Source organism: Oryx dammah, unplaced genomic scaffold (assembly GCF_014754425.2).
Source record: "Oryx dammah isolate SB20612 unplaced genomic scaffold, SCBI_Odam_1.1 HiC_scaffold_13, whole genome shotgun sequence".
Lineage (NCBI taxonomy): Eukaryota > Metazoa > Chordata > Mammalia > Artiodactyla > Bovidae > Oryx > Oryx dammah.
Window position 1 is genome coordinate 2,667,333 of NW_024070197.1, and position 15,259 is coordinate 2,682,591.

Consider the following 15,259-nt stretch of genomic DNA (forward strand, 5'->3'; position numbering starts at 1 on the left):
TTTCCATATGATCCAACAATTCCAGTCCTGAGCACATATCTGGAAAAATACTGTACCTTGAAAAGACTGATGCACCCCTATGTTCATAGCAGCAAAACGTACAATAGCCAAGACATGGGAGCAGCCTAATTGTCCATCGAGAGGTGAATGGATAAAGAAGATGTATATGCTTATACACACAGAGAATGGAACACCACTCAGACATTTAAAGAATGAAATCATGCCATTTGCAACAGCATGGATGGACCAGGAGATTAACATATTAATGGAAGGAGACAGAAAGAGAAAGACAATTTTCATGTGATATCACCCATATGTGGAATCTAAAAGGATCATATCAATGAAACTGGAAGACACTCACAGACATAGAGACCAGGCTTGTGGTTGCCAAGGAGGGAAGGACTGGGAGCTTGGGATTAGCAGATGAAATCTATCTATACATAGAATGGATAAAAAATGAGGTTCTACAGTATGGCACAGGGAATTCTATTCAGTATCTTGCCACAAATCATAATGGAAAGGAATATATATGTCGAGCTGAATCAGTTTGTGGTACGACAGAAATGAACTATACTTCAAATTTTTTTAATTTTTTTTAAAATTGTGGTTTATATATCTGCAATAAAATATTACATTGCAGTAAAAATGCAAAAAATGAAATGACAAAGAATACAGATCAATTCTGAAACGTGATATTAAGTAAATAAAAGGAAAGTTTAAGAAGGGGGACTGTACTGTTACTCCATTACATACATAATGATCAAGAGGAGACCAGATTTATTACTTAGGGAGCATCACTAATGTTAATGACGCCCCCCTCCCCAGCACAATGGTGTGGAATTACACCACTTCCTGAGGTTCTTTCCTGTCTATGAACAACAGCTGAACTGGGTATATGTCTGCCCTTGGAGTCCTGAAAGAGCTGGGCCATTTTGTCCCAGTTTGGAGTTGATATTGTGGACATGCCCCTCACTCAAGGATTCTGGAGCTTGGAAGTCTCTACTTGATATATTTTGTATTCATCTGAGAATCCCAGGGACGGGGGAGCCTGGTGGGCTGCTGTCTATGGGGTCATGCAGAGTAGGACACAACTGAAGCGACTTAGCAGCAGCAGAGTATCTAGGAAGCAAGGTGGTCCACCTTTTCAGGCAGAATAAATCCCCCTCCCAAAAAGGCAAAACAGTCATCTTTACACACGTTATCTTCGTGTACAGGTGTGGTCCTTGTATTGGAAAGGGAGGAAGAGAGAGAGAGAGAGAGTGTTGTGTGTGCCAAGTTTCCACTCACAGTCACGAAATAATTTCAGATGAAGAAGAGTCAGAGAAAAACAAATATCACATGATATCGTTTACTTTTGACATCTAACAAAATGGACTTATTTGCAAAACAGACTCACAGAGAATGAACTTACGGTTACCAGGGGGGATAATGTCAGGGGGAGGTTATATTGTAAGTTTGGTATGGACAATACACACGGCTATGTTAAAAATGCATGACCACAAGGACTGACTGCATAAAACAGAGAATTCTACTTAACATTCTGTAACTACTTAAGTGGGAAAAGAATTTGAAAAGCAGCAGATGCATGTGTCTGTATAACTGAATCACTGCTGTACACCTGAAACTAACATAGTTAGCTTCATAACATTACTATGAAGAATTTTTTCATATGTTCAAAGAGCCATAATATGCATGTCTGGTCCTCTCATAAGAATGCAGAATAAAAGTCTCTATTCATGAGTCTTTAATTGGCAACCTGCACTGAGCCTGACATACGAGGTACGAACATGTGGTTTCCCTTCTGTGAAGAGTTAAGGTGAATGAGATTTATCATGAAAAGCATCGTGCATGGTATATACTGAAGCATAGTTACTATTTCCTAAAGGCAGCAAGATCTGTTCGAATCCTCTTAGGTTTACAGTGTTAAGGGAAACAAAAAGTGACGATCGAGTCATGAGGTGTGCTCCGTGATGCGGCTGAAGTCAGACTTCCATCCCTGGCGTGAGAAGAGGCTGGCCATCTTCCCATGTGACATGAACCAGGCTGACTGTACCAACAACACTGACCGCTTCCGCATCCTGTGACTCTGTCAGCCTTGCTCAGTTCTGCCTCCTGTCTCACAGAAGGATGAGCCATGTGCCCCACACTCCTCAGCCTCCTGAGTCTTGGTGAGTCCAGAAAGACAGAGTCAGAAAGAGTTATGGTGGAAACTGGGGGGTCCTCGCACCACTGACCAGGTTCCTGGATGTGGGTGCAAGGAATGTGGGGTCCATCAGAACAAGCCATCTCTGACGGAGTTTTCCTCCTAGGATTCTGTGTGAGTCTGAGGATCTGGGCAGCTGTGGGTGAGTCCTCCCCATCCCTTATTTCTCTGTTGAGCAGAGCAGTTGTGGCTGATGCAGATGACACAGGGGGACTGGGGTGAGACCCCTGTCAGTACAGTGAGAGCCACGTGCCCTGTGGATCCCAGGTCCTCCTATTGGCCTTGATACTCATCTTCACTCTCTCCAGAGGTTAGCCCAGCTTTGGACTCTGGAACTGAAGCCACAGTATGAAGTCTGGGAGCTGGGAGCTAGGCCCAGTGAGTGCCATTTCAATCATGAGAGGGGAGTAAGGGGCTGCAGCCCACAGACCCTCCCCTACAAGCTGGCTCATGGCATGTCCAGCTGGCCCTTATCAACAGGATCTGCAGGAAGCCCACTGGACCTGACCCCAGGGAAGGGTCTGCTCCTCAGGCAGGGCCACCTGGACCTTGTCACACATTTGATGTCGGTTAGCTAACAAAGGAGCCAGCTTCAAGCTTTATTTCCTTCTTTTCAGTCAAGTGGCTTTTTCACTTGTTACCTCTGTTACTGTTAGTCGCTCACTCGTGTCTGACTCTTTGTGACCCCATGAACTGTAGCTCACCAGGCTCCTCTGTCCATGGGATTCTCCAGGCAAGAATACTGGACGGGGTTGCCATTTCCTTCTCCAGAGAATCTTCCCTCCCTGGGGACTGAACCCTGCTCTCCTGCATTGCAGGAAGTTTCTTTACCGTGTGAGCTACAACAAATCCAATAGGGAAGCCCTCTCACTTCTTTTTCATGCATCAGTTTTTTTGTGGTGTTTCTTTTGCCTGCATCGTACAGCATGCAGGATCTGAGTTCCATGATTAGGGATTCAACCCGGGCCCTTGGCAGAGACAGTGCTGAGTCCTAACGACCAGACCACCCAGGAATGCCCAGTGTTTTGTGTTTTGAGACAATTTTCAACATTTTGTCAACCCAAGGAGTTGTTCTTCTCCTGATAAGAATCACTGCTGAGAATCGTATTCTTATAATCTCCGTGATGTCTGTCCTGGGTTGACTGTGTCTCTGTCTGTCCCGAAGCCCCTGGTGTCCTTCAGTATCAGGGGGATACACTTTAGGGTTGGTGCCTTGGAAGAATTGAAGGAGAAACACTCCAACAAGACCAGCGGGGAGAGGGGACCGTTCCTATTTTCCTCTCAAAACCTGTGACTCCTTCTCTCCCAGGTGAATATGACAAGCCCTCTTTGTCCACCTGGCCAAGCCCCATGGTTCCCTTAGGACACACTGTGACTCTTCTGTGTCACTTCCATTCTCCACGTAAGAGATTCAGACTGTTCAAAACAGATGGGACCAGTATTACTGAGCTCCATGGAAATCATTTCAACACCTTCACCCTTGGCCCAGTGACCAGAGAACATGCCGGGTCCTACACATGTTCCGGATTCTCCAGGTCTCTCTTTGGGTTTTCCAGACGCAGTGACCCCCTGCAGATTGTGGTCACAGGTAGGAGGGGTCCAGCCCAGCCTGGGACAGCCGTCAAGGCACTCCCATCCTATGTCCAAGTTCCTTACCTGGTCCAAGATTTACTCAGGTTTTCCAACCAGGAATGAATTAGGAAAGAGAACCCAGTCTGAGAGTTTAAACTCAGGGTGTTGAATAGATGGGGTGCTCTGGCAAAGGGGAGCCTCCCTAGGCATTCGTTAGACAGGATGTTGCCGCTGCCTGCCACCTGCCACCAGGGAGGATGGGGACCTGCCACCCAGTAGGGAGCTGTAATCCCATATGAAGAAGCTGCAGACCCGGGAGGAGTCCCAGGAATGTCTCCAGAGGCATGATGTGGGGGTCACAGGTGGGGAAATATTCCCTTTTTTCTCCACCTCCTTCCCACTCTCCTGCCAGTCATCACCCACATTCTAGATGAGTATGAACGGAGCCAGGGAATGCATCGTCAGAACCACCCAGCTCCCCACCACACATGTTAGGGACAGGATGAAGCTGAGAGCATGGCAACCCACTCCAGTATTCTCCCCTGGAGAATCCTATGGACAGAGGAGCCTGGCAGGCTATGGTTCATGTGGTTGCAGAGTTGGACAGGACTGAAGTGTCTGACTATGTATGCATGAAGCTGAGAGCAGATTCAACAGCTAAAGAGCTTATAATAAACACAGAGGAGGCTGGAGGTCTTGAGCAAAGAGAAACAGAAAAGCATTAGCCGGAGCCTGAGAACTAGGCCAAAGAAAATGAAACAGAACAGACAGGAAGGGTAATTGGCTTTGATGGTTCAAGGGGCATTTTTCACACCTTCAGATGTCAGGGGAAGCGTCGAGGTAGGGTGACTCACTGAAGCTCACAAGCTCTTTGCTCCTAGGTGTGTTCACAAAACCCTCCATCTCAGCCTATCCAGGCCCCATCATTCCTGTGGGAGAGAATGTGACCCTCTGCTGTCACTCACCACTGTTGTTTGACAAGTTTATCCTGCACCAAGAAAATAGCACAGGGCATTTCCAGAGACATGGACAGAAGCACACTGGTGGACATGCCCCAGCTGACTTCTCCATTGGCCCTATGACTTTGGCGAGTGCAGGCACCTACAGATGCTATGGCTCTTTCAGCCACTCCCCCTATGTGTGGTCAGCTCCCAGTGACCCCGTGGACATCATCATCTCAGGTGAGTGTGGCCAGACCAGTGCCTTCTGCCTCTCTGTGTCCCAGAAGGTCTGGTGTCCAGTCTAGCATCAGTACCGGGAAAGAATGACAGGCGTGCAGAGACACAAACTAGGGAGAGGAACGAAGCAGAGAGAGGAGGTGTTAAAGCAGAAGAGAAGAGAGAACAGAGTCCCTGCCGTGTGCTAAGGGGAAGACACAGCCGATGGCAGAGGGAAGGAGCAAGAACGTGAAAGAACGACCAGTGGAGAAAAATGTACCAGAGCAGGGATGCAGGCAGTTCCCCGCTCAGGCAGCCACCGATGGGTGGTTAAGGGGTTGGTTTCCTGCTTTCATGTCAGAGCTCCCTTCCTCTGTCAGCAGCACACTGTGGTGCCAGACGCCCTGCAGTCCAGCCCCTGGGTGATCGAGATGGAGGTCGACACCCTGAAGTTGCTCAGGCTCTTCATTTAACGCATCCTTCTGCACAATGAAGGGGGAGTGGTCCCTTCCAGCCCCTGGGGGTGGGCGTGGCAGCATTGAACACGCCCTCAAGAATGAGGCGGTCAAAGATCCTGAGAGATTCTAGCAATTTCCAATCCATAATCTCTTCTTCTCGGTCAATGCCATGTTTTCGGATAGTCCCAGCAGTAGTTAGTAAGTTCCATTTATTTCAAGAGAACTGCACATGTTTGATTTTTTGAATTTTTTTTATGTTTGTTGAAGTCTACTTGATTTCAGATGTTGTTAATTCCTGTTGTACAACAGAGTGGTTCAGTTATTCATATATATATACACTCTTTCTTTAAAATAGGACATTAAATGACAATCCATTTTAAAAACTATAAATTTATTCAAGAGGAATTTAAATGACACTCCATTTTTAAAGTTATTTCTGAATGTTTTACCTGTACTGGGTATCCGTTACTGTGGGGTTTTCTCTCCTGGTCGTGTGTGGGCTTCTCATTGCAGTGCCTCTCTTGTTGCACACTTCTGGATTTAGTCCTCTATTTAGGACTAGATTTACTTTGTGCTCTGAGATCAAGGTCTCTTCCTTGCAGGTCTGTCCAGGAAACCCTCTCTCTCAGCCCAGGGGGGCCCTTTGGTGAGGTCAGGAGAGAACGTGACCTTGGTCTGCAGCTCCGAGAGTGCCTTTGACCAGTTCCATCTGCTAAGGGAGGAGGAGGACCTTGGGCGCCCACTCGCTGAGGAGCGGGGTCCCCACGGAGCACTTCAGGCAGAGTTCCCTCTGGGTCCTGGGACCCCAGCCCACAGCGGGGTCTACAGGTGCTATGGCTCCTTCACTCACTCTCCCTACTTGTGGTCAGGCTCCAGCGACCCACTGTTCCTGTTTGTCACAGGTGAGGAACCTCTTCTTGGCGCGTGCTTGGTTGTTCCTGTTCAGTCGCTATGTTGTGTCCAACTCTTTGCGACCCCATGGACTGCAGCACAACAGACTCCTCTGTCCTTCACTATCTCCTCCTCATGGATCACAGCCTTGTAGTGGTGAAGGGGCCTTCATACCTCAGGGAAGCTATGAGCCAGTCATGCAGGGCCACCCAAGACAGATGGGTCATAGTGAAGTGTCCTGACAAAACACGGTCCCCTGGAGGAGGAAATGGTAACCCATTCCAGCATTCTTGCCTGTAGAACGCATGAAAAGTCCCATGCTTTACAATACACTAAATCACATTGCAGTGTCAAAAAGGCCATTTGGCTTTTCCCATGTTATCTTACTGTATCACTGAGCTCCTTCTCAGGGTCTGTGTGCTGGCGTCAGGGGACCTTAGGGCTTCTGGAGAAATGGAGGCAATGAGAACCGGGGAGGAAGAGAGATGGTGGATGGCATCTCAACCCTCTTCCACCTCCCGTATGGATGCTCCACACCAGAGTCCTGTCTATCCAGACAATAAAGGAAAGGGTCAGAGTAGAGCCAGGAGGAGGAGAGGCTGGGCTCATTCAGGAGGATCCAAGATTACATCGTGCCCTTGCTCTTAATGTTTTCCCAGTAGCACCTCTGACATACAGGTGATTTTCCAATTAAGGAGCATTGATACTCATTCCCAGAGCAGAGGGGATATCTCTTGCTTACAGCTGTCTTTCATCACCAGGCATATACTTCCCACCTCCTTCCACCATCTCTTCTCTGGGATGGAGGGTCTACTCAATGCATTCACAGTGAGGGACCAGAGGCTCTCCCCTCCCCCATCAGTGCTCTGAAGGATGAGAGAGTCAAGGACAGGCAGGAGGTCAACCTTCCAGAAACAAGAGTCCTCCTTTGATGGGGCGAGGAATGTTACTTTTCACCCCTTCTGCTTTTTTTCCCCCTAGGATCCACTACAAGTACTTGCCCATCAACCATGGATCCATACACCACAGAAGGTAAGCAAGACGGTCTCCTATCTCAGCAAATTTCTGAGAAGACAGAGGGTTCCTGTGTGAGTGTTGGTTCTGCCACCTCCCAGCTCTGTGACTTTGGGCTCCTCAAAGTCCCTGTCATGTCAGCATTTGAGATCATGGTCTGCCTAGAACCAGAGGGGGCACTGAGTTTCTGATTTTCTTAGACTGGGAATTTATAAATTGAACAAATGAGACAGAGTGACTTGACCCCACGCTTAAGGGAGCTGCTCACCCTCACTCCATCAGTATCTTTGGGGAAGGATGGGGAACAAGGGGAGGATATTAGGGAGCACTTTCAGTATGTGTTATTCCTCTGCTAGTGTTTTATGAACTAAACATTCCACAGTTCAGAAATAGAAGTGTCGTGTCTTCTTGAGGATTCCATTCCAGGTTTATGTGGATGGAGGGGGAAATATATGGGGGTTAAAGCAGTCCCCATTCATGCAAAAACACCATGCCTTGTAATATGGGCAGCAGAGGAAAAGTGCACTGGAGCCCGGGGGACCTGGTTTCAGACCGCTGCTGGTCTTGCATGGCCTCCTTACTCCATCCACTGCTAGCAGCTCTCCTGGATGCTTTGCTGCCTCCTGGGAAGAGGAGAACATACTGATCAGGTTGAGAAATGCTGACACACTTTGACACAAGGATACAAGAACTCCTGTGTGTAGGGGCAGGGTGTATGCAACGGATAACCAGACTTTCTTCCATTGGTTTGTTGGCAGAAGTACTGCTTCCTCATGTCCAGTCCAGCCAGCTGCACCTTCTCCTTAGGCTCTCCGTAGGCTTCATCTATACCAGCATCTTCCTCACTGTTCTTGTCTGTCATCTGTTACCCATAAAGTAAGTATGAAGAGCCAAACTGTCACTGGTGTTCTACCCACAATCGTAAGTCTGAAGGAGGGAAGCACAGCATCATCTGACCCAGGAGCAGCTGGGCTCATAACAGAGAATGGCGTTTTCATTTCCTGTAGCTTAAAAACTGACTTACATTGTTGTAATCCCTGAATGAATATCTTTCAGAGGACAATGGAACCCTGTTCTTTTTATGAAAATATGTCTTAATTTATTCTTAGCTGCATCAGGTCTCAGCTGCAGCATAGGGGATCCTCATTATGGTGCTGGGTGCATTTGAAGGCTCCAGAGCTCGTGGGCTCAACAGTTGCAGCATTGAGGATAGTTGCTTCAAGGCATGTGGGATCTCAGTTCTCCCACCAGGGATAGAATCCACGCTCCCTGAACTGGAAGGTGGACTCTTAATCCCTGGGCCTCCACGGACATTCCAAGCCCTGTTCTTCCTTTCAACCACAGCCATCTGTTCTTCTCCCCTTTATGATCTTGGGAATCTGCTGATATGCATTAGAGGATAGTTCATAACGGAAGATGTAGGATGGGCTCCGTGGGTTTGCACAGATTCCTGAGAGAGTTTGTCAGTGGCTGGGCTTATATATGGGATGCTTTTTTTTTTTTTTTTAAACTTAGTGGAATAGACAGACTCAGCAACCTGGGGCACACCCCTGCTTTTTTTGGCTTTGATGTCCCCACCAAAAATATGCAGTTCTATAAGAATCCCTCCCACCCCAAGAGCCTTGACTCTCTTCCATTTGCAGATGTTGCCATCATGGAAGGAGAGCCCAAGGAAGACAGAACAGTGAAGGGCGAGGTGGATCCTCCCAGCCCAAACCCTTGTCATAGCCCGAGCCCCTCCAGTGCCCAATGCCCCAGCCTTCGAAGATCACACCTCATTCCATCATTCACATCTCCTTCCTCTCAGGACCCATCAGCGGAGGACGTGATGTTCGCTCACTTGAATCATGGGACCCTCTCTGAGAGACTGTTCACTCCCACTCCCCTGAGTCCTATGCACCTCTCCACCAAGCCCAGTATCTATGAGGAATTCGATGTAAACCAAGTCCATGCTGACCCTGACCTGGCCCCATCCTTTGAGCACACAGAGTTATAAATTGAAGAGCTACATCTCTTTTTAAAGGAGTTCCTCAGTGGGCACTCCTTCTCCTCCTCCAAAGCAGCCCAGCAGCTCTGAAGTTAAGAGTGGAGTCCCAGAATTATAGGATTGTCTTGAAGAATCCCACCACCTCTTAGTAATCCCCTGGCTATTCTAGTACTCTATTTTAACTATCTAACGTTTTGGGAGGAGGTATTCTAATCAATTTCACATACAAGGTAGGTTACCATGATCATCTAGCTTTTTTGAAAATTTCAGTAAAGCATAAAAATTTGCAATATGAGTCTTTAAATTATTCTGTTTAAAATAAAAGAAAGCCAATTAAAAAAAGAACCTCTGTTCAGTAATAGTTTGCAAGGATGAACTTGTTTACAAGACAGAAACAGACTTGTAGACTTAGAGAACAAACGTAGAGTTACAGAGGGGAAGGATGGGGGAGAGAGAGATTGGAAGTTTAAGATGGACATGTGCACACTGCTGTATTTAAAACAACATGCTTTCCATGAAACAATAATGAAAGCAATGCATGTTGGCCAAAGAAAGATGCAGTGTATTCTCTTTGAGATATCCAGTGTGGTGCCACTTGCCACATGAGGCTGCGTGTGTGCGTGGTAAGGTGATTCAGTCATGTTCGACTCTTTGTGACCCCATGGGTGCTGTGTAGTTTGCTAGGCTCCTCTGTGCATGGGATTCTCCAGGCAAGAATTCTGGAGTGGGTTGCCATTCCCTTCTCGAGGAGATCTTCTTGATCCAGGGATCTAACCTTCGTCTCTCATATCTCTTTAATGGCAGGAGGATTCTTTACCACTGAGCCATCAGTGAAGGCCTCTCAGCATTTTCCCAGCTGTGTGCCTGAGGGTGCTGGGGTTCCAGGGGTAGAACCAGGACAACAAGATCCCCCTAGTCTGGATCCACACTGGCCGATAAAGTATTCACCCAGCCATGCGGTACAAATGACTCTACATGTATATGAAATAAAGCATTCAGTTCTTCAGTCACACCCACCACATTTCATGTTCTCGGTAGCATCATGTGGCCAGGTGCCATGGTGCTGGACAGAGCAGATGTTTAAAAAGTCCCGTCACCACAGAGAATTCTCGTGGACACTCCAGATCACTGAAGGCTGCAGAGAGATCGCTTGCCCCAGGGAGGCTTTGCACTTGTTGTGTTAATCCATCGATATTTGCATGTTTTGTCTTTTTTGCTTTTCACCAAAGCCAAGGATTTCAGAATCTTGTGCCCTTTAAGTTATCAACTGGTGGCACAATGTGGCTTGGCTCAACCACGCGGAGGGCTGAAGAGGATAACACCATGAGGATCCTGGTGTGAACTGAGCTGGCAAGTGGGGTGAAGATCAAGCTCCACGGAGCCTTAGTTGCTCATTGAGGTTCCTATGTGTGATGTCTCTCCTGGCTTAGAACTAAACCGCCCAAGAACTCTTTTACCAAGAAATGTCAGGATGGCTTAAAGTGAAGACATTCTGGGGCTCCCGTGTTGCTACTGTCACTGTTTCCATTTCCCCTAATTATCCTTTTTTTTTTTTTTTTTGGCCTTTAGGTGCAGGGAGCAGATATCATAAACTTCATTTTTCTGAATGTTCACACTGTAGACATGGACCCCAGTTATCCTCATATATCTTCTTTTAAAAAAAATATTTGAATGTTAGCATTTGATGCCGCATTCTGCAGAATCTCAATTCTTCACCCAACTATAGAAGATGGGTTTACCTGGGTCATGGGTGTATTTCTCCTGTGTGGCACCAATGCCTGGTACACAGCAGGTGCTCTGCAATAATTTATGTACTGACCGAAGATGAGTAGTAAATTCCATTTCTGGAGGGGACTGGGAAAATAAACTTATGAGTCCTGGTTGGAGTCAGACTGTCCAGGCTGACTCAGGACAGTCCCACCCTCTACAGCAGGCAGTCAGACTGGGACAAAAGAGAAAGGGCTGAGACCTCAGGTCTGGGCTGAGATGCCTCCTGAGCCCTACCTGGAGACATCAGCGCTGGGTCCACAGAGGTGCCGCCACCCTGTTGCGAGTCCATGGCCGTGGCAACCCCGAGGGGTGGCGGCAGCCCCCCAGGGACCACATCCTGTTTGATCTCTAGAGCCCCGTGGTCTCCTCATCTGTACAGGGTGGGAGTGGGGATGGCTGGGCCCTCAGAGCTGCAGACATGCCTTCCATCTTCTCTGAGCTTCTCCTCAGCCAGATGTGCAGGGAAGGGAGGGGACCGCAGGAGGGCACAGGACGCCCACCCTGACCCCAGTTCACGGGAACCACAGGGCTCAGGCAGCTGCAGGGGCCAGGAATCCTGATGGGGAGAGAATCCGCTCAAGCTTTCGGTGACAAATCTCTCACTTCCAAGGGCTGAGTCTGGGCCAAGGGACCCTGAACCCTGCAGGTGTGTTCTCCCGGGTCTCCTGGGACCCATATCTCTCTTGAGTCCCAGGAACTTGGTGTGGGGCAAGGTCGGGACACTGGGATTCTAGAGTGATGCTGGTGAAACCTGGAAGGGCTCCTGAGCTGAGCTGGGAAGGGAGGGGTGGGGAGGTCCTGGGACTCAGCCTCTGACTTCCTTCCAGGGACCTTCCACAAACTCACCATTTGGCTGAGACTCTTTTGGGCAGCTCAGGGTGCCCATGTGAATACACCGTATGCAGAGATGGAATGTGAGAGTGAGCACACAGACCATCAGGGAGTATGCTGCAGTTAGCCTGCACTATTTGGAGAAGGAAATGGTGGTGCCTTCCTGTATTCTTGCCCAGAAAATCCCATGAACATTGAAGCCTGCCAGCCTACAGTCCATAGGGTTACAAAGGGTAGGACACGACTGAGTGACTTCATTTTCTTTTAAAATTTGTTTATTTTACAGGTCCTATTTTTAATCTCATCATATGCATATTTTCTCCACGTGCAGCTGACTTTCAATGTTTCAGGTGCACAGCCAGGTGATTTTCAATTACACAAATATGCAAACATTATTTTTCAGATTATTCTCCATTTTAGGTTATTACAAGATATTGACTATAGTTCCTCGTGCTATACAGTAAATCTTTTCGCTTGTTGCATATCTTTTTTGCCTGGAGAATCCCAGGGACGGGGGAGCCTGGTGGGCTGCCGTCTATGGGGTCTCACAGAGTCAGACACGACTGAAGTGACTTAGCAGCAGCAGCATATCTTTTTAAAAATTAGAAATCTAGCATTGTATTCATACTTCTATTTCTAAATCTATGGTATATTGCACGTCAGTGTTATGGTACACTTATAGTGAAAGCTTGATGCCAAAATCCCACCATGTCCAAGTTAAAGTAATTGGAAAACACTGGCAATGTTAATTGACGGAGGAAATATTGAATCACATTATGTTACTGGTGGGCATTCCTGGTGATTCAGAGGGTAAAGAATTTGCCTGCAATGCAGGAGACCTGAGTCAATCCCTTGGTTGGGAAGATCTCCTGGAGATGGAAATGGCAACCCCACCCCAGCATTCTTGCCTGGACAACCCATAAGGACAGAGCATCTTGGCGAGTCATAGCCCATGAGATCACAAAGAGTCAGACACGACTGAGGGACTAAAGTATACTCAAGGCTCTGAACTTGAAAGGTATAACACTTTCCCATTTGTAGAGAGATAAAAAGTGGCAAAACAGACAGAACCTTTTGTCTTGTCAGGGGCTTAAAGGGACATTATGACCAGACCTGCATGGATAGCTTGAAGAACAAAGGATTCCAGAATTAAAACATTTCCACAGTGGAGGGGACATAAGTATAGATGTGGCTGATCCATGTTGATGTATGGCAGAAGCCATCACAGTATTGTAATTGTCCTCAAATTAAAAATAATAAATAAATTAAGGGGAAATAAAGCTTGCAACAGGACTTCCCTGGTGGTCCACTGGTTGGGAATCTGCCTGCCTATGTGGGGGACACGGGCCCGATCCCGGGAATGGGAAGATTCCACATGCCTCGGGGCAGTTAAGCCCATGGGCCACAAGCCCATGTGCCTAGAGCGGGTGCTCCACAGCAAAAGAAGCCACAGTGATGAGAGACCCTGCTCCACAGCAAAGAGCAGCCCCCTTCCCACACCTAGAGAAAGCCTGTGCACAGCCTCAAAGAGCAAGAACAGACATTAACTAGTTAATTAAAACACTGCATCAACCAGCCACACCTCCTCCTCTTTTAGTGTGTGGGTGTAAGTGTGAAAGTGTGAAAGTGTGAGTTCACACATGGGTGTTTAATCTGTATTGTTCTCTCTTCTTGAAATTTTCTTCCCCATAGGCTAGGGTTATTTTACATTCAGTAAACACTGTTTGACCTTCCCTTTCACTCCCCAAAAAGCCCATCTAACTTAAGTAAGATGATTCTTTGGGGCACAAGTTCACGAAATCATTGGTCTGCTAGCTTTCCAAATAAAGTCACTATTCTTTTTTTGAAGACCTCATCATTCTGTCCCTTGACAAACAACGTGAGGTTGGAATCAGAACACATCCATGAGACATTAGCAGAGGTGTCATTCATTTTAGACAAAATCCATAGACGTCACTCTCACGATTGATATCTGTGGTTTAAAAGAAGATACGCAGAAGGCAAACAGGCATATGAAAAGATGCTCAGCATTGCTAATTAGTAGGAAAGGCAAATCAACACTGCATGGAGGTACCACCTCATACCGATCAGAATGGCCATCATTAGACACTTGATCAATAACAGATGCTGGAGAGGGTGTGGAGAAGAGGGAAACCCTCTTACATGGTTGGGGGAGTGGAAATCGGTGTAGCCACTGTGGAAAACAGTATGGCACTTCCTCAAAAAAAGTAAAAACAGAATTTCCATATGATCCAACAATTGCAATCCCAAGCATATATCTGGTAACAAACTATACCTTGAAAAGATTCATGCACCCCTTGTTCATAGCAGCAAAACTTACAATAGCCAAGACATGGGCACAGCCTAATTGTCCATTGAGAGATGAATGGATAAAGAAGATGTATATGCTTATACACACAGAGAAATAAACACCACTCAGACATTTAAAGAATGAAATCATGCCATTGGCAGCAGCATGGATGGACCTGGAGATTAACATATTAATGGAAGTAGACAGAAAGAGAAGGACAATTTTCAGGTGATATCACCCGTATGTGGAATCTCAAAGGAACATGTCAGTGAAACAGGAACAGACTCACAGACATAGAGACCAGGCTTGTGGTTGCCAAGAAGGGAAGGACTGGGGGCTTGGGATTAGCAGATGCAATCTATTTATAGATAGAATGGATAAAGAATGAGGTCCTACAGTATGGCACAAGGAATTCCATTCTGTATCTTGCCATAAATCATACAGGAAAATAATATATTGTCACAGTGAATCAATTTGCTGTACAGCAGAAATGAACTATACTTCAATACATTTTTTTTAATTTTTAAAAATGTGTGGTTTATATATCTGTAATGAAATATTACATGGCAGTAAAAATGCACAAACCGAAATGACCAAGAAGACAGATCAATTCTGAGACATGATGTTAAGTAAATAAAGGGACATTTTAAGAAGGGAGACTGTACTGTTACTCCATTGCATACATAATGATCAAGAGGAGACCAGATTTATTACTTAGGGAGCATCACTAATTTTAACAACCCCCACCTCCAGCACAATGGTGTGCAATCGCTGCCCTTACTGAGGTTCTTTCCTGTCTATGAACAACAGCTGAACTGGGTGTATGTCTCCCCTTGGAGTCCAGAAAAAGCTGGGCCACTGTGTCCCAGTTTGGAGTTGATTGTTGTGGACACACCCCTCACTCAAGCATTCTGGAGCTTGGAAATCTCTACTTGACGTATTTTGTGTTCATCTGAGTATCTAGGAAGCAAGGCGGTCCACCTTTTCAGGCAAAACAAATTCCCCTCCCCCAAAAACGCCAAAGTCATCTTTACACACATTAACTTTGTGTACATGTGTGGTCCT

The 15,259-nt window shown here is 46.8% G+C and overlaps 1 protein-coding gene across 1 annotated transcript; it reads left to right on the top strand.

The window, feature by feature from the left end:
• The first annotated feature begins 2,134 nt into the window (after positions 1 to 2,134).
• On the top strand, positions 2,135 to 9,296 carry LOC120873026 (putative killer cell immunoglobulin-like receptor like protein KIR3DP1). The gene is made up of 10 exons (XM_040253782.1): positions 2,135 to 2,168; positions 2,310 to 2,345; positions 3,513 to 3,791; positions 4,657 to 4,956; positions 5,993 to 6,292; positions 7,263 to 7,450; positions 8,054 to 8,109; positions 8,173 to 8,216; positions 8,939 to 8,991; positions 9,103 to 9,296. Exons 1-10 carry the CDS (start codon positions 2,135 to 2,137, stop codon positions 9,289 to 9,291), a joined length of 1,479 nt encoding a protein of 492 aa, XP_040109716.1. The 3' UTR covers positions 9,292 to 9,296.
• Positions 9,297 to 15,259: the final 5,963 nt, after the last annotated feature.